Genomic DNA, 17729 nt, shown 5'->3' on the forward strand with positions numbered 1-17729 from the left:
TGGTGGCCTCGCAGCAGATCCCTGTCACAGTGGGGACAGCTGAGGTTTGCTGAGAAGTGACAGCTCTTCCCTGATTGCGGTTGTGTGTGCAGAGACTGTGCCAGATCTGGCTTTTGTTTTTGCTGGGAGGGGTTTGGAGGAGCTCCAGAGGTATCAAGGGAGTACAGCAGCGATGGGAGCCTGCGTGTGTGGAGCGTTCCCCGCGTGCTGTTAGCCAGGTGCTGGGTGGGAATCCTTTAATCCACACTTTTCAATTTTATTTCGTTAAAGGGAAGATGTGTCTTGAACAATCGATGACTTTTAGCATCAACAGTTTGCTTTGCTTCAAGTTTTCTCTTTTCAACTTTTATCCGGAGCCCCCAAAATCTCAGGAAAACCATCAGCGACAGCAAAAAAATCAAATGGTAGAATCATCCGAATGTTTCCTGACTGGGATGTGCCTCCCCACAGGCACATTCACACCACATCCACTGTCAGCACAGTGACTGCAGGATGCTCATTAACTCCAGGTTTTCCCTCTGGAGAGCACCTCAGGATTCCTCCCCGTGCTGGCGGTCACTTTGTTCTCCCCCTCGGAGCTGCAGCTTTTGTAACGCCGCTGCATTTCCTGGCGCTTACATAAGTCGGGTGACCTTTCCAGCCCTTATCCCTGCCAGCCCTGGGATCCAGAGCTGGTGTGTGGCTCTCTCTGGGGTTGAGGTGGTTTGAAGGACGTTGCATTCCCAGCCCGCTGCTGTGGCCTCAGATGAACGCTGGACCTGGTGACAGCAGTTAAACCCCGCTCATGGCCTCATCACCCAGCACCGCTGCTGAAAAATAAACGTGTATTTGCTCCAGCTCGGCTGCACACTCAGCATTTGTTGCAGGGAGACGTTGATAACCATCAGGGAGGTTTCTCTCTGCTCCTCCCCATCACCAGGGGAGTGTGGGAGCAGTTCCGACCACGCCGGGCTCGGGGGGCTTTGGGAGCCACTCAGCATGGTTTTAATTGATCCATAAACCAAGGCTTAACTTCCAAGAGATGTCTTTCATCACAAGTCCAGCCTTTCTGTCTGCTGTGCTGGCAGGCAGCAGACATTGCTGCTGTCTGGGGCGAGAGCTGTGCAGGGCGGGTGGATGGACTGACAGTCCCAAAGGGATTCAGCTCCCTTTTATTTTGCTTGAATAGTTCATTTTGCAAGGCAAGGGCAGGATTTGCACCAAAAAAACCTCACAAAATCATTTGTGGTGGGGTTTTTTTGGTGCGGGTACCAACCCTCTGCTTGAGAATGCAGAACTGAGTTCCCAGTGGTGGAGAGGGAAAGGCAGCTCCCAGTGAAATTCCACAGCCAACATTTGCACGCTGCTGTTTGGAGTCCTGGTTGATCCTGGGATTTGTGTTTCCCTGGGACTTGTGTCTCCCTGGGATTGTGTCTCCCTGGGATTGTGTTTCCCTGGGACTGTGTTTCCCTGCTTCAGAATGGCTGTGTCATTTCTCATCAGCCTCCCTGCCGTCCCTGGCTTGGTGATGTTACAAGTATTGTCACGTAGATCTGTGATCGTGGGCTGTGATTAACCCTTCTTGTGTTGGGGAGCTGAGCCAGGTCTGACCCGGGGGGATGTCTTAAAAAAATCCCCTGTTCAGATTTAATCCAAGTTGACAAGAGCTGTTGTTGAGGTTAAGGAGGGAGCAGATTAGAAGCAAACAGGCGCAGCAAATCCACTCTGAAAGGTGCAAGAAGTTGTTCCAGTGGAAGGGATGGCTCCTTCTCTTTGGTGGATAAAAATTTGGGGTTTGGGATCGCTGCTCTGCGCTGGATTCCTGCATTGCCGAGGATTCGTGCATTGCCATCTTCTGGGAAACGGAAAACACTGCAGCACCTGCCTGGCTCAGCGCTGGGAGCACCCACAGCCTCAGCTGTCCCTGGCTGCAGGGGAGTCCTGCTCGGATTCCTGAGGGACTGGGGAGCCAGGCTCGTGTTTGTTCTCCTGGTGAAGTAAAAATCACTGTTTGCCCCTTTTTTTGAAGGACTTGGCCATGTACATCAATGAAGTCAAGAGGGACAAAGAGACTTTGAAGAAAATCAGTGAATTTCAGAGCTCTATAGAAAACCTGGTAAGTTGGAAAATCCTCTTGAACCTGGTTTAATTTGATTATTATTAACATATTTGGGGTTTTTTGGCAATTCCTACTTATTCTGATGTGCTGAAAGATCCCCATGCGCTCAGACTCTCTCGTGTTTTGCTGATGGTCCAGAGGTGGGTGCTCCATCACAAAACTGATTCGCCAGTGATGGAGGGTGGCTTCTCTTGTTGGTGTTACCCTAAAAGTGTTTCTTCAGCTTTTTCTCGCATTGTTAGTGTAGGGAGGGCACAAAACTCCCCCAAGCTGCCCATCTGGCTTCTATTTAAAGAGAAAGATTATTTTGCTTTCAAGAGGACAGAGGTGAACTGAAAGGGGAGGAGAAGGGCTCATGTAAAAAGGCACCAAATCCCCCAAAATTTCGACCAGGTATTCTGGGGAGAACTCATCCTCCAAACCCCAGAGGTGTCAAACACTCGGCCCCCTTGCTGTGCATCAGCAGACCTGGAGGGGTGCTGGCTCTGGGGGCTTTAAGCCTTGACTTCATTGGGAAACGATGAACTTTTAATTGACGGTTATTTCACAGGAGCAAAATCCTTAATTATTGTGGAAACCTCTGAAAAACTGGAGGTGGGGAGGGGTTTGCAAAAATGCTTTGGCTGCTGAGCCTGGCCCTGGGGTGCCAGTGCTGGAGCTCCAGGGGTGTCCTGGGGTCCTGGACCTGTGTTCATGCTCCCCTTGGAGCATCCTCCCTCCCCTTGGTGAGAGTGGTGCTGCTCCAGGAGCTTTGGCAGCCTCAGGCAGGGCTGGGAGGGTGCAATCCAGACAGCTTTGGGTCCCCAGCTGCCCGAAGCATCGTTCCAGGCTGTGGGTCTGCTTTGCTTCCTGCAGCAAGTGAAGCTGGAGGAGTTTGGGAGGCCGAAGATCGACGGGGAGCTCAAGGTGCGCTCCATAGTGAACCACACCAAGCAGGACAGGTGAGCGGCAGCACAACGGCCCCAAGCTCAACTCTAACCCTTCCCCTCGAGCTCATTTATTTAATTACTGCCTGGAATTTCGCTGACAAAGCCCGGCGTCAGTGCGAAATCACAGCAGGGCACGAGCATTGAGCGGCGCTGGCTGGGGAGCTCCTCAGAGCCTCCCAAATCCTTCCCCCTGGGTTTTTTTAACGATGTGTCTGACTGGGTTGCTTGTTTATTTGCTTGCTTTGGGCAGGTATTTATTTTTATTTGATAAAGTGGTGATCGTCTGCAAGAGGAAAGGATACAATTACGAGCTGAAGGAAATTATTGAGCTGCTCTTCCACAAGATGACTGATGACCCCATGAATAACAAGGACATTAAGAAGGTAGGTGGAACAAGGATTAGCTCTGGAGAGCATTTTGGAGCTGTTTCAGGGTAGTACGTTCCCATTAGCCTTTTAAAATAGAAAAAGGCTGGAAAATAAACGCTCAGCTTCCAGGGCAGCCTTAAAGAGCGTTGGGAAATGTTTATTAATGTGGGGCTGGGCTGGATCCTTGACCTGTGTCCTGGCAGAGCAGCCCTGAGGGGGCTGGGATGGTTGGAGCTAGGAGAGAGGAAGCTGCTCCCTGCTTTCTGGCCCAGCATCAGGGAGCGAACATCAGATGGGCAGGAGAGGAGGGCAGGGAGGGAGGGAGGGAAGGTCCAGCATGTTCTTCTTCCCGCAAGCTGCGGGGTGGAGGAGCCTGGAAAGGCAGCTTTGCACACCGGGCCGCCAAAATTGGCACTGGAAGCACTGAAGGAAAACATCATTTTCCTGTGGTTCGATGCTCGCTCTGCAGCCGTGGAGGGAAAAACCTCCCAGCTCTTGCTTCATCCACTTCCGTGCCACGGGGAGAGCCGTGGTGCGGATGGGATAAAGGGACACGGGGGTGAGAACAGCCAATTCTGCCGCTTGGCTGCTGAGGGAACGCTGCTGGCTTCGTGTCTTAATGAAATCTATTTCCACTTTGCTCTCCTATGCTTTCTAGTCCCACGGAAAAATGGTAAGCGGAGCAATCCCCCCCCCCTTCCCCGGGCTGTCGTGTGCGTGTGTGCGTGCAGCGCGGTGATGAGACAGGCTGAGCATATGTGCGGTGGGCAGGTCAGATGTTCCTCCTGGGCTGTCACTTGCTGTCAGCCACCGACAGAACGGCTGGGGAGGATCCAGTGGAGCAGAAGAGTCTGGGTTCTCTCCTCTGCCACCGTGAAATCCTCTCTGCTCCAAGCACACGGTGCCCAGGCGGTTCGGGCGTCACTGGCTGGGGCGTGTTAGGGAAACGGGGAGCTCTCCTTCCTCCTCCCAGGCTGTTCCCCGGCCGTGGTTCAGCAGAAGGGGCAGGGACAGGCACTCGGAGCAGTGGCTGAGGCGTGTGAGTGGAGCTGTGGTGCGTTCTGCTGGGAGATCAGCTCTCCTTCCTCTTGCAGTGGTCGTACGGCTTCTACCTGATCCACCTGCAGGGGAAGCAGGGCTTCCAGTTCTTCTGCAAGACAGAGGAGATGAAGAGGAAGTGGATGGAGCAGTTTGAAATGGCCATGTGAGCATGAGGGGCTGCTCTAGCCCCGGGTGCAGCTGCCAGGCGTGGGGGGAAAGTGTCTTGGGCCGTCAGGTCACTGCAGAGCAGCTCTGGGAGCAAAGCCCGGGATGGGGGAGCTCAGGTGGGCTTGCTGGAAGAGTCCCCGTGCAAAGGGAGCTTGGAACCATTCTCTGAGCATCCCCACCAAAGCATGTCTGAAAACAGATTTTATCTGTGAAATTGAGATGGGATATTTGGAAATAATTCTTCCCTGGGAGGGTGGGGAGGCCCCGGCACAAGGTGCCCAGAGAATCTGTGGCTGCCCCAACCCTGGAAGTGTCCCAGGCTGGGTTGGACAGGGCTTGGAGCAACCTGGGACAGTGGAAGGTGTCCCTGCCATGGGGATGATTTTAAATGTCCCTTCCAACCCAAAGCTTTCTGTGATTCTCTGAAAGGACACCTCACCCTGGTGCTGGGCCGTGGGGAAGCACCAGGCTGGAGGAGGAGGAGGAGGGTGAGGAGGGAGGGTGGTGCTGCAGGACCTGGTCCTGAGCAGAGCAGGGTTTGGGCTGATGATGGACTCAGGCCAAATCCGTGGCTCTTGTCCCAGGGGAAGGTAATGGGCAGAATCCTCTCTCCATCACCGAGCCCTGATCTCCTTTCACGCTGTGTTTTGTGTCCGTGTGGTGTCTGAGCTCATGAAATGCCAACAGCCCCGTGGGGACGGGCTGAAAACCCCCGTGATAACCCCCAGGTCCTTTCCCTCAGGTCCAACATAAAGCCAGAGAAAGCCAATGCAAACCACCACAACTTCCAGATGTACACATTCGAAAAGACGACCAACTGCAAAGCCTGCAGGATGTTCCTGAGGTGAGCACCAACCTTCCCGCTGTTCTGCAGTAAAACGCAGAAAAATCTCAAAGCTGAGGCTGGATTAGGATTTTCTGACTTGTTTTTGTTTGGTTTTTTGGCACAGAGGAACCTTCTACCAGGGCTATCTCTGTCCCAAATGTGGAGCAGGTGCTCACAAGGAGTGCTTGGAGATTATTCCTCCCTGCAAGATGGGTGAGTTATTTCACGAGCAGCTCGTCGCTGCACGGGAATAATCTGAGAAATTCACCCTACAAAGCACTGATGTCTGTTAATGCATTAAAAAAAATTTACAAGCGTGCTCCCACCCACCTGCCAGGGCTGCAATTGATGTTTTCTGGTTTGAAATACAAACAAAGCAGCCAAAACTCTCCAAAACAGAGAGCTGCATCCCATGGATGGCCGGGAATCACAGCAGCTCTTGTGGGTGGGCATTTAAGAGAGATGATCAGCTCTTCATCATTTAACAGAAAGCAGGAGGGTCTGCAGCAGGGAGAACATTCCTGATGAGGAGACAGCTCCTACCTGGACCCCAAATGTCCCAAAATTTGTGTCCTTGGTCTGAACTGGGCAAAGCTGGGACTCCCTGGTGATGCTCCAGGGTCTGTCACAGGGTGGATTTGGAGAGGATTTGGGTGGGGAGGGGAGGGAGGAGGAAAGAAAATTGCAGAACTTTTGTGGCAGTGAGGAAATGCCCCTGTCTGGCTGCAGTCACACCCCAGGTCTTGCCCTCCTGGGACAGAGAAGTGACTCAAGTGACCCCACCTCTGACCCCACCTCTGCTTTGGGGAGCTCACATCAAGTTCACCCCCTGATGGTGTTTGGTGATACTCAGAGCACCAAGAGAAACAGAAAATGGCGTTTGTTGCCTGTTAAATTAACCCCTTCTCCCATCACGTCTCTTGCAGGTTCTTCAGCAGACCAGGTACGTGGTTTGGCCCTTTTCCTCACCCCCCTGTGCCCTCGTCCAGCTCTTGGGAAGGGGCAGCACTGGCCTCAGAGGGGTCCCAGGGCTCTCAGTGGGCCAGGGCTGGGGACCAGTGGCCTCCTCTCCAGCCTGAATCTGGCCCGGTTTAAGCAGCCCCAGAGCCCTCAGGAGGTGCCAGCACCCGGCTTGGGTGAGCACCGTGGGCTGGGGGGTACCGGGGAGATCTGGGGAGGGGTTTCCTCATCCCTGTGGCCTCAGGTGGGTGCTTGTAGGGAGAGCTGAGGCTGCTGTGTCCTCACTGAGCCTTTTTCCTCTTTCTTTGCAGGATTCACTGGGTGCAGGACCTGGTAAGGGCATTGCTGTGTGACAGGAGGGCAGGGGGAGGCTGTGGCTGCAGGAATGCCCCGACACTGAGTGTGCGGGAGAGGGAGGCTGTTCCCAAAATCGGGAAAGAGCTTTAGTAGCTGCAGAAGGGTTCTGTGCACCCTCCTGGCCAGCAGTGGGGCACTGGGGTCTCTCCTGTCCCCAGTTTCCCTGGCTGGGCCAGTAAAGCTTCTGCCCATCCCACCAGTGACCAAGGAGAGCCTGAACAACATCTTTGTGCCAAACCAGCCCTCAGGGCAGACCAGGCATGTTCTGGCAGGGAGATTTGTTGCTGACGGGGAGCATCTTTCTGCTGGCATGTCCAATCTGCTCAGGGCCTCTGATGGGGGCCAGTCACAAAGGTTTCTGCAATAACTTCAATCTTCCTGTGTTTAAAACTTGCCTGGACAGAGCTCCAGGCCTGCCCTGCCCCTGCTCTGGCTCAGAGGAGAAGAACAATTTGTTTTTGTGCTATTTCTGATGGAAGGAAAGCCAAGCCTGGCAAAAAGAAACCCGAATCAAGTTTGTGGTTAAAAACAAAACAAAACAAAAACCCAACAAAACAAGCACGGAGTGCTCTTGCTGGGAGGGGAGAGGCAGAGGTGGGGAGGCGTTTTGAGGATAAACACTGTGGGTTTGGTGCAGTGGGGGAAGTTTAGGGAAGTTTATTTAATGTGCAGTTGTTGGCGAGACAAGTGGACTTTGACTGGGAGCTTCAGGGCCGTTGGAGTCCCAGGTCCAGCTGATATTTGGAGCAAGCTGAGCGTTCACTGGTCCCTTTGTGGTGTCACTGCTGAGCCTGGCAGGGCTCGGTGCCGACCCCTCTGCCTGGGTGAGGCTCAAATCCAGGTGCAGGGCTGGGAGCTGGAGCTTCAGCTCGGCTGGGTCCTTCCTGGGTTTATTTTTGCTCAGGGAACTCAGTCATGCATGTAACTGCAGGAGCCAAGAACATTCGCTGTGGACACCATTCCTTTCTGCTTTCATGTTTCCTGCCCCTAAATCCTGCCTGCTGTGCTCTGTCAGGGGATGAGGCTTCAGGAGGGGTGGGTTTGTTTGGGTTTTGGTTTTGTTTTGGTTTTTTTTTTTTTTTCAGCAGGGACAAGGTCGTGAAAGTGTTTTACTTCTCTGCCAGGTCCTAAAATGGTGGCGGTTCAGAATTACCATGGGAACCCAGCCCCTCCTGGGAAGCCAGTGCTGACCTTTCAAATCGGGGATGTGATCGAGCTGCTGAGGGGGGACCCCGACTCGCCGTGGTGGGAGGTGAGGGTGATTCCTCTTGGGAATCTCCTGGGAACTTTTAAACCAGCGGCTTCTGCATGGTCCCTTTTACCTGTGTGCTTTCCTGGGGCAGGGCCGTGCTGGGGGTTGGGAGGGGGTTTGGGGCACGGTGCCCCCAGAGCACGCCCCAGCCTGATGCCCAGCTTGGCTTTGCAGGGGAGGCTGCTGCAGACGAAGAAGTCGGGTTATTTCCCCAGCTCCTCGGTGAAACCCTGCCCCGTGGATGCCAGGGTAAGTGCCAGAGAGGAGACGGAGCTGGGAGAAGCCAGGTGGGTGAGGCTGGTGAGGTCGTCCTTGGCACTTTTCTCCTGGACACCTCAGTCCCTCCCTGGACCTTCAGTGAGGTCTCTGCCTCGTAGGAGAGGTGGATCCCTCACCCCATGGCTGCAGGTGTCGGGGCAGGGCAGTCCCAGCCCAGTTCCCAAGGCTGGGGTTGGCATCATCAGATCCAGCTCCGTTCCCTCTCTGCAGGGCTGAGCAGAGCGCTCCAGATCAGGTCCAGTGCAGAAAAACTGCACCTGGTTTATTTTAATTGCTTTTAGCCGCTTGCTGTAACGTTGTCAGCTGCTTCCCAATTAAAAACCACTCAGGTAAATGAACAAACACAGCCTGCTCGTCCCAGCTGGGAGCTGCTGAGAGCGACATTCTCGGCGGCAACACTGCCCTCCTCTGCCCGAGCCCAGAACCCGGGGATGGCTTGGCAGAGGGAAGCCTCCCGTGGAGAGGAGCCTCCCACGCGTGATCCACGGCCCCAGGAGCTGCCGGCTCCTCGCTAACCAGCGATTTCTCCATTTGCAGCCCCCCAACAGCCGGCCGCCCTCGCGGGAGATCGACTACACGGCGTACCCGTGGTGAGTGGGCAGGAACAGAAACCACCCTCGAGCTTGGTACAGCCGCAGGAATCCACTCCAGTGGGGAATTCCCAAGGCAGGCCAGCAGGGCTCTGCATCCCGCTCCCTCTCTGTGGCCCTGGAGCAGCTGCCACGGCGCTGTTTGGGTGTTGAAAGCCCTGGCAGCAGCTCTGGGGATTTCTTCATGGATGGAGAGGGTCGGAGGCAAAAAGAGAGAAGGTGGTTTCCTTTCCCGTTTTCTGTGCCCAGAAAATGCTTGTGGGAGGGAGGAGGCAACTCCTGCTTTGGAAGGAGAGGCTGTGCTTGGCTTGCCTGCTGCTCCTTCTCTCCAGCTCCTGCCAGGTTTACGAATTCATGGATATAAATTATCCCCGCTCTCCAGCTCTTGCTGAGGCCTCATTAACCTGGAGACTGATTCCCAGTTAGTGGGTTTTTCCAAGTGTCAGGTACTTCAAAGGGAAGAGGCCACCCTCTGTGTGCTTCTGTGTCTCAGCAGCTTCTTGTGCATCTCAGGGCACTTTCCTTCCTGCTCAGGATATTCGGGATGTTTCCCCACCTGCCTTTAAAGAAGGTGTCTTCATCCAAAACATGCCTGTTTAAAAATATGAGCTCATTTTAACGAATTTAATGAACTAATTGACCTCTGGGCTCAGGTTTGCAGGGAACATGGAGAGGCATCAGACAGACAACCTGCTCAAGTCCCACGTCAGCGGCACCTACCTGATCCGGGAGCGGCCGGCTGAGGCCGAGCGCTTCGCCATCAGCATCAAGTGAGCCGTTCCCCATTTAGGAATTTAATAATTGGATATTCCTCGCTCCCAGAGGACGGGCCAGTGCTGGAGCACGTGGCTGCGGGGTTTTTATGAGTGCCTTGGCTGTCGTTGGCAGGTTCAACGAGGAGGTGAAGCACATCAAGGTGGTGGAGAAGGACAACTGGATTCACATCACGGAAGCCAAGAAGTTCGAAAGCTTGCTGGTGGGTTTTTGTTCCCCCTCGTGGCACTGTCTCTGCAAGTCACCCAGGGGCTGGCAGAGACAGCCAGGTGCCTCTCCTTCCTTCCCAGGAGCTGGTCGAGTACTACCAGAGCCACTCGCTGAAGGAGAGCTTCAAGCAGCTGGACACGACGCTGAAATACCCGTACAAATCCCGGGAGCGCTCTACCTCCAGGACCTTCACCCGCTCCCCAGGTAAAACCCAGCTTGGGTGTCGTGGAGAGCCTGCCCCTTCCAGCCAGCTGTAGGAGCAGTGGAGGATGGAGTTTGCAGCTTCACTGTAGGGCTTGGGTTCCTCGGTTTGCAGAAGAGTTCTTGTGGGCTGGTGGCGTTTTCAGGATGGGCCTCGCCGGAGCTGGTGGGATCCCGGGGATCTGGGGCTCTCTGGAGCTGCTGCTCTCTGAAGGGACGCTTTTTGCTGTGGTTTTTTTCACCCCTGGGTGAGAGCAGCGATGTGATGCTCCCACTGCGTGGGATTTATCCCGTCTTTCCCACCCACGAGAGATTTTTGTGTTTTAATGGAGCCGGTGTGACTTGTGGTGGTTTGAATCCCAGTGGGACTCCTTTAATGGAGGTGATGGGTGAAAGGGTAAGTCTGTGTCTATAAGGAAAAGGAAAAAATCAAAATAAATGGGAAGAAAAAGGTGCAGTAATTCAAGATGTTGTTTTGTCCAAAAGCCCAACTGCAGAATTAACTGCTTTGTGGGGAAAAATAACTTTAAAATATTTTTCTCTGTGGTATATTTAGACAAGAATACCAAAAGAAGATAGGTATTAAAAATTGGTTAAATATCTTTTTGCATTAAATGCAACCCTAGGATGGATTTTGAGCCCCCAATGGCTGTGGGGCTGTGGCCAGACCTTTTCTCAGCTGTCCCAGCTCCGAGCCCCTGCACAAAACCCTCTGCATGCTTTGCCCTGTATCCCTCCATCAACTTTTAAAGCATTGTGCCTTATAATATTTTATTTTCATTTCCTTTTTAATGCGTGTTCTGCCTCTTTCTGTTTCTCTCTAACCTCTTTGCAGCCTCCTGCGCTTCCTACAACTTTTCTTTTCTCAGTCCTCAGGGCCTCAACTTTTCTTCTCAGAGCTCCTCCAGTCCCTTCTGGTCAGGTACCAGTGCCTCTCCCTGCTGGAGAGACCTGCCACCATCCCCAGCTCGAAAGCCATCACCAGTGGGACCTGCAGGCTCCCCTCCATCCCCACAGGCAGTTCAGGGGGTCCCCAGTGCTGCCCTGGGCAATAATTAATTAAGTTAATTAACCGCGGATTGGTTGGCAGCAAAAAGCGTTCCCTCCGCTCTCCCCAAAAATCAAGGCAGGGAGGAGATGGACTTGTTGCTGTTTGAGAAAAGGGGTTAAAATTAACAAAAAAATAAATAAAATAAATAAACAAAAAAGTGGGTGTAGCACTTTGGGATCTCATGATGTTCTTCAAGCTCCGCCTGTCTCACCTGACGAGCATCAGCATCGCACCGTGTCCCTCCTGATCCTCCTTGTCCTCCAGGAGAACACCCCAGTGTCCTGCAGGGTTTGAGCTCTGGTACCTGAGGCTGCTCAGGAGCCCCGTGCTGAGGGGACAGGGGCACCCCTGTGCTGTCAGGGGTGTTTTGGGGCTCAGTGTCCCTGCAGCGGTGCCCCAGCCTCGCCAGGCTGGTGTCATCCTCCCTCTGGGTGGGATCAGAGCAAAATCCTGCCGGATTTTCTTCCCGCTGAAGTTTTTATCCTTCAGTCTCTCCTTTAGGCTGGACAGAGAAAATCACGGGCAAAGCTGCATGTGCCTTCCTTGGTGCCGTGTTCGGGGAGAGCACTTAACTTTTCAAGCATAAATCTGGGATTTTGGGATTCTCTAACTGCAGAGAAAGTACTGCAGGAATTGATTTGTGTAGCAAGGGGCTCTGAGCAAGCTCCTGAGGAAAGAGCTCAAAGCTGCTGTGATTTTTGTCCATTCTCCAGCCTGGCTGCCTGGCCAGGACGGACAAACCCTCCAGTGACTGCGCATTGTGTGTCCAAACCGCCTCCATCGCCATCCTCACCTCCTTCCACCCCAAGAGCTGAAAACCTGGGCAAAGCTTTCCCTCAAACTTCGTTCAACCTTGGTTTGCACGCTTTTATAGCTGAAATTAACCCTTAGAAATCCCGGGAGAAAGAGGGGAGTGAAACACAGCATCCCCTCAGGGCGTTTATTTTAATTTTGCGAACTTCAGTGAAAGCTCATTTTAATCCTCCTCTGCCCATCCCATCCCTCTGCTGTTGCTCTCCAGCCTTTTCCCCATGCCCAGACCTCGGGGCAGGAATGCTGAGTGCTTTCCCTGCTTTCCCCCTCCTTGTGCTTCCCCTGAGCATCCCCTGCCTGAAGTGATGGAGATCCCTGGGGCTGGGGCTGTGCTGGTGGAGGCTGGCTCCTGAGATGGCTCCTGGGGTCATCTCCTCGTTCCTGGGCAGTGTCAGGGTTTGGCGCCATTGGGTCTCTAACAGGACCAAGCGCCAAGGTTGCTGCCTGGCAGGGACAGGAGCAGGGAGGTTCCAGGTTGGGAGCTGGTTCCTCCTCATGGCCAAGCACACAGGATTCGCTCAGCACCTCTAGGAGAATCCATCCCCAATAACTCTGGTCCTGAGGTAGCTTAAATCCAAGTTGATTTACAAAGTGGTTCCACCAGGTGCCGGGGGCTGTGTGGCAGCCAGACCTGACACTGGGTGCTGAGCGGGATTTTCCCATGATTTCTTCATTAATGGCTGTGTGTTCCTACAAAATCCTTTCCTTTACCACCTCACGAGAGTGCCCTTCACCCCAGTGATCCCCACCAAGCCCCTGTCCAGCAGAGAGGGCCTCCCAAGCCCACAGAACCCTTCAAACAGGAGCCCAGTTTAACCCTGACCGCCCCACCCGTGCGGGGCTGAGCAGCTCAGACGATGCCACCCTGCTGCTTTTTTATCCTCTTTTTCTGCCAGAGTCGGGATTAAATGCTCGAGACGGTATTTCCTGTCTGCACTCAGATGTTTATTAATTCTTACCTCTAGTACAGCCTCACGAAGTGTGAATTCTAGCTAACAAAGTGAAAAAGGGCTCTGTCTCTATCTCTTCCCAAGGCCTTTTAAGGATACATTGTCCCATTGAGAAATGACACCTAAATTATCTTTACTTTTAACCCAATAACCAGCCACCCGTGGTTAGCAATGTGAGCTTTTCTGTCCAATTACAAAATACAGCCCAGACCCATGGGGAAGGTGAAAAAGGACTCAGCCTCTGCCCTAAATCCTCCATCTTGCTTTATGTATATTACTATATTCTAAACCCTTAAACTCTGAGTTTTCCACCCTCTGATATCACACACTTCTACCCAAACCCCACACCCACAATCCCAGCGCTGTCACTCGATTTTGGGACCCTTCTCCACGGCCTCAGGTCAGTGCAGTGTTTGCCTGGGGGTCAGCTCCTGTGAGCACAGAAATCCTGGAATTCTCCGTGCCCAGGGTGCCAGCACCACCCGTCCAGCTCTCGGTGCCGCGGCGGAAAACCCAGGTTGAACCTCTCCAAGCTTTCCCCAGGCTTCAGCCGGCGCGGGGCCGCCGCTGAGCCGCTGTGCTTTGTCCCCTGGCAGTGTTCACCCCCCGGGTCATAGGCACGGCCGTGGCACGGTACAACTTCGCGGCGCGGGACATGCGGGAGCTGTCGCTGCGGGAGGGGGACGTGGTGAAGATCTACAGCAGGATTGGAGGGGACCAGGGATGGTGGAAGGGGGAAACCAACGGAAGGGTGAGTGCATCCGGAGAAATTCCTGCCCCGTTCCTGCAGAGGGGTGCCCTGGCTGCTGTCAGGGGGGCAAAGGGGAGGGAGGTTGTCCCACATCCTTGCTCTTTCCTGGGTTCTGGGTGGGCTGTCACCTCATGAGAGCCACCTCTGCGTGGCCATTTGGTGCTTTGTGACGGTGACAGTGACGGCCAGGGCACACGGGTGGATGGGAGCACGTGATCTGATCTTCCCTACACCTGCCCCTGGGGGATGTCTGCAGGCTCTGCAGGGGGAAGGCTGCGAAAAGCAGCAGCCTGGCGGCTTGGCCTGGTTTTCCCAGCCAGCACTGGAGATGGTTCCTTCCTGCTCTGATCCCTCGCAGGCAGCGTGTCCAAGGTGATGTGCAGGAGTTAGCTCCATCCCAAATTAGGGTGATGGCTCACACCACCGGGATCTGGCACATCCAGAACTGGGAACAGCACTTAATGGCAGGGGAATAATCCCAGTGACACAGGAGCTCCTTTATAAAACCACAGAGCTGGAAGGGCCCCACAAGGACCTCAGTGTCCAAATCCTCATCCTGCAGGACACCCCAACAATCCCGCCCCGTGCCTGACGTGCCCAAATCCTCCAACTCCAGCGGCCTTTGTGCCCCTCGAGCTCCCCAGCCCGCAGCTCACCTCTCTGTCCCCCCGCAGGTGGGCTGGTTTCCCTCGACGTACGTGGAGGAGGAGGGCGTGCAGTGACGGCGGCCGTGGCCGCTGGAAGTCGTCGAGCGCCCGGAGCCGGCAGCTGCAGCCCGAGCACACCGTCCCCGTGCCGGACACCTCCCAGGACTGCCCCTGCAGCCCCCCCGCGTTCCCCTCTCCGTCCAGGCTGCCCCGGCCTCGCCCCCGTTCCGTGTACAGAAGATGGATGGGCTGTAGGATGGCGCCGGCGGAGCGGCTGCGGGAGAGCCCCGGGAGAGCCGCGCTCGCCCCGCATGGACAGAGCTCAGAGACTCTGGGGTGCCCCTCCGGGCCGCGGGCGCTGCGCCCCTCCGCTGCCAAGGGGTTTTCAAAAGCCACCGTGGGGATGGTGGTTGGGAGGGTGAGGCCGAAGGTTTTGTGCCTGGGTGAGAATTTGGGGGGTCCCGGGGGAGGGAGCCCCAAGGAGATAACGCAGAGCCCCTGCCACACCACCCAGGTGGTGCCCCAGGTCAGGATTTTGGCAGTGGCCCTGGCAGCCGTGGGCAGCACCGTGCTGTGGCCAGGGCGAGGGGCAGGCTGGGGACACCCGGCCCGGGAGGAGGAGAGGGCTGTGACCATTCCGATCCTCAGATGTAGGCTGGAATTGGACCTTTAGGTCAGCCAGGAGGGGAAAGAGCCATTTCGGCACCCCCAAAGCCCATTTTCTTTACAGTCGCCTCAGTCCCACCAGCCTTGCTGCGGGCAGGGGGTGCCCAGGGAGCAGACTGGGGAGCAGCGGGTCTCGGTGCAGTGCAGGACTGGAGATGTGCCCCACACGAGGGTTTCAGAGGCCTCCAAGGCAGCAGGTACATGCAGAGGATGTGTCCCTGGGTCTGTCCTCCCCTCGCTGGCAGCAGGACCCCCCAAGCCAGGCTGATTTTCCTTGCAGCTGTGACAAATCCCAGCTCATGAGCTCAGGGCGAACCCACCTGAATAAGGGCTACGGTGTCAAGTCCTGAACCCTGTCCCTGAGCTGTGACCTCCTCTTCCCAGCTGTGTGCACTTTCTGGGGGCTGGCAGCGTTGTCCCCCACTCCTCCTCCCACAGGCTGTTCCTGCTGTCAAAGGTCCGTGTGTTGTGACATTCCCATCACATCCCGAGCACCTTCCGTCCGAGTCTGCCCTTCCCAAAGTGCAAATACAAACAAAACACACGTGTGGGGCCGTGACAGGGAACGGCTTTCCTCCAGCTGAGCCCCAGGAGCTGCCTCTGTGAATACATTTTTGTTTAGAGCGTTTTGAGCTGGCGCTTCCACGCCCTGACGTGGTTCCCCTGGGATTTGTGGTGTGCAGCATCGCGTTCCTGCTGTGGGATCCCGCTGCAGGCCTGGGAGGTGCCGGTGCTGGGTGCAGCAGAACCACGCTTGGGATAAGAAATGGGAGAGTTTGGATGTCCCAAGGACAAGGGAAGGATGCTAACCTGGGAATTACACGCTGCTGCTCGGTGATGACCCCAAGAGCCAGCTTGCTTTGCTCCCTGGGTCTCTGGGAGTGCCCCCACTCATGGGGGGGTGTGAGGTGGGTGCAGACGGGAGGTGACAGGGACATGGGGGGGCTCAGGGCATTCCCAAGGTACTGTTTGGTGCTAACCCCTCCCAGCCAGCCCCTCCACGCTCAGTTTGAGGGGAGCAGCCAGCAGGGAGCTGGCAATCCCCTGCTCCCGCGCAGAGCAGAGGGTCCCATCCCCATCGCAGAGGCCGTGCCGGAGCCGAGGGGGCGTTTGGGACACACAAACTCCTGGTCTGCCTCAGATCCTAAAGCCTTACAGCCCCTCCTGTTTAACGTGGTGATTTGGCCAGGTGGCCAGGGCATCACCTTGGCAGAGCACAGCCCTGCCACAGCGACCAGGGCACCTCTGTCCCTCCCAGCCCAAAGGGACCCCCACCCTCTGCCAAACCCCCTCCCCCAGAGAGCTCTCCCTCTTGTGTTTACTGGTGTAAGAAACTTGTTCAGAAAAGAGATTGTTCTGTTTGTAAGTAATTATTCAGCCATTTGCCACAAATATATCTGTGAATAAGAAAGGGATTTTTTTTTTTTTCTTTTTTTTCTTTTTAAATGACGGCGAGAAAATTGTATGTATTATTTTAGTTCGTGGCGGATCGTTCGGAATCGCAACGGGATGCGTTGGAAAATAATATGTAAATTCCTCGGGTTTTTTCCTTTGCACTGCACTAACTGGGGTAGGGTGGAGGGGGTTTGAAGATGAAACTGTTTGTTTTAATGGACTAGTTTAGAGCTGGGAATTTGGAAATCATTTGGAATAGCTTGTAATGCTGGAATAGAAACTTTTAGCTGCTACTTAGAAAACCCTTTTGCATGTGGTTTTTCCAGGCCTTTTTAAGTTACGATTCATCAAAGTAAATTCCTCAATGGGGAAAAAAAAAAACCAACCCGACAAAATAAAGTGTAATTTTGCTGATAGGTTTTTCTTTTTTTTTTCCTTTTTTTTTTTTTTTCTTACCAGCCATGTTTTTTTATGTGCCAGGGGAGTCAGAGCTGTTGTCACTAAAACCCCCTCGGCTGCACCGGGGCCCAGGGGTGGCTTGGCCCATCCAGGGGAGATGGGCGCTCCCAGGGGCGGATCATTCCCCATTCCTGCCATGAGCTCTAAGTGTTTTCACCCCTCCAAATTGTGGAGTAGATCCCTCCTGCGGTGCCTCTCGGGTTCCTTCTCATTTCCTGGAGCAGCTGCCGCTCGAGCAGTTGTCCCATCCAGGAGCTTCCCTGCGACTCCTCTCCTTTTCCCAGCTGAACCCCTGCAGGCTGAAGGAAAGATTTTCCATGGCTTTTAGTCACTCCTGAATATCATATTCCGGAATCCCACCTGGCCCTGCAGGCAGCAGCGCTTTCCAGAGCAATAAATAAGTTGCACAGTTGCTTCAAAAAACCCGAGGCGTTCAGGCTTCACCTTGTGCAGGGGCGTGACGTCCCTGTGAGCTGCCGTGTCATTTAATTAAGAACATTAATTTTTTTCCACCCTTGGAGTCCGCAGTGCTTCACTTTTCCTGGGGTCAGCTGGAAGGGGATGCAGCAGTGAGCAGAGGGTTTTTACTCAGAGGATCAGGATGTGAGCTGGGCTCTGAATTTTGGATGCTGGTTTGGGAAGGTGCTGCCCAGCCAGGTACGAAGCCTCGGTCCAGGTGCTGACCCTGCCTGGGATAAGCTCTTTGCTCATGGCTGTTTGGTCTGAGGGAATCTCTCCAACATTGGCCAGGTGTGAAATTCCAGGATTTGGTGCCTGGGCCCTCCCCTGCTGGTGATGAATGAGCCTCAGCCTGGCGGTGGGTGGGTGGAGTGGCCGTGGCACAGCTGGAGCCTGGAACCAAGAGCTGGGCAGTGCAGAAATCAGTTCCCATTCTGTCCTGCCTCTGGAGATATCCCTGCCAGCCCAGGGGACGGGGACATCGA

The 17729-nt window shown here is 54.6% G+C and overlaps 1 protein-coding gene across 3 annotated transcripts in view; it reads left to right on the forward strand.

The window, feature by feature from the left end:
* The window catches only part of VAV2 (vav guanine nucleotide exchange factor 2), a 122750-nt gene extending 106008 nt beyond the window's left edge, over window positions 1-16742 (forward strand). Inside the window, exons 12-29 of one of the 3 annotated variants that reach the window (XM_058423066.1) lie at window positions 2009-2095; window positions 2954-3039; window positions 3278-3410; window positions 4054-4068; window positions 4490-4599; window positions 5347-5448; window positions 5555-5643; window positions 6357-6373; window positions 6702-6723; window positions 7872-7999; window positions 8174-8248; window positions 8816-8868; window positions 9522-9638; window positions 9757-9844; window positions 9933-10056; window positions 10889-10975; window positions 13464-13618; window positions 14293-16742. In XM_058423066.1, coding sequence (XP_058279049.1) covers window positions 2009-2095; window positions 2954-3039; window positions 3278-3410; window positions 4054-4068; window positions 4490-4599; window positions 5347-5448; window positions 5555-5643; window positions 6357-6373; window positions 6702-6723; window positions 7872-7999; window positions 8174-8248; window positions 8816-8868; window positions 9522-9638; window positions 9757-9844; window positions 9933-10056; window positions 10889-10975; window positions 13464-13618; window positions 14293-14340 — 1536 coding nt within the window. In that variant the 3' untranslated portion in view covers window positions 14341-16742. The remainder of the gene's footprint in view (window positions 1-2008; window positions 2096-2953; window positions 3040-3277; window positions 3411-4053; window positions 4069-4489; window positions 4600-5346; window positions 5449-5554; window positions 5644-6356; window positions 6374-6701; window positions 6724-7871; window positions 8000-8173; window positions 8249-8815; window positions 8869-9521; window positions 9639-9756; window positions 9845-9932; window positions 10057-10888; window positions 10976-13463; window positions 13619-14292) is intronic. The other 2 variants (XM_058423065.1, XM_040083032.2) reach the window with 2 other exon arrangements.
* Window positions 16743-17729: the final 987 nt, after the last annotated feature.

This window comes from Hirundo rustica, chromosome 20 (assembly GCF_015227805.2).
Source record: "Hirundo rustica isolate bHirRus1 chromosome 20, bHirRus1.pri.v3, whole genome shotgun sequence".
In the NCBI taxonomy this organism is placed as follows: domain Eukaryota; kingdom Metazoa; phylum Chordata; class Aves; order Passeriformes; family Hirundinidae; genus Hirundo; species Hirundo rustica.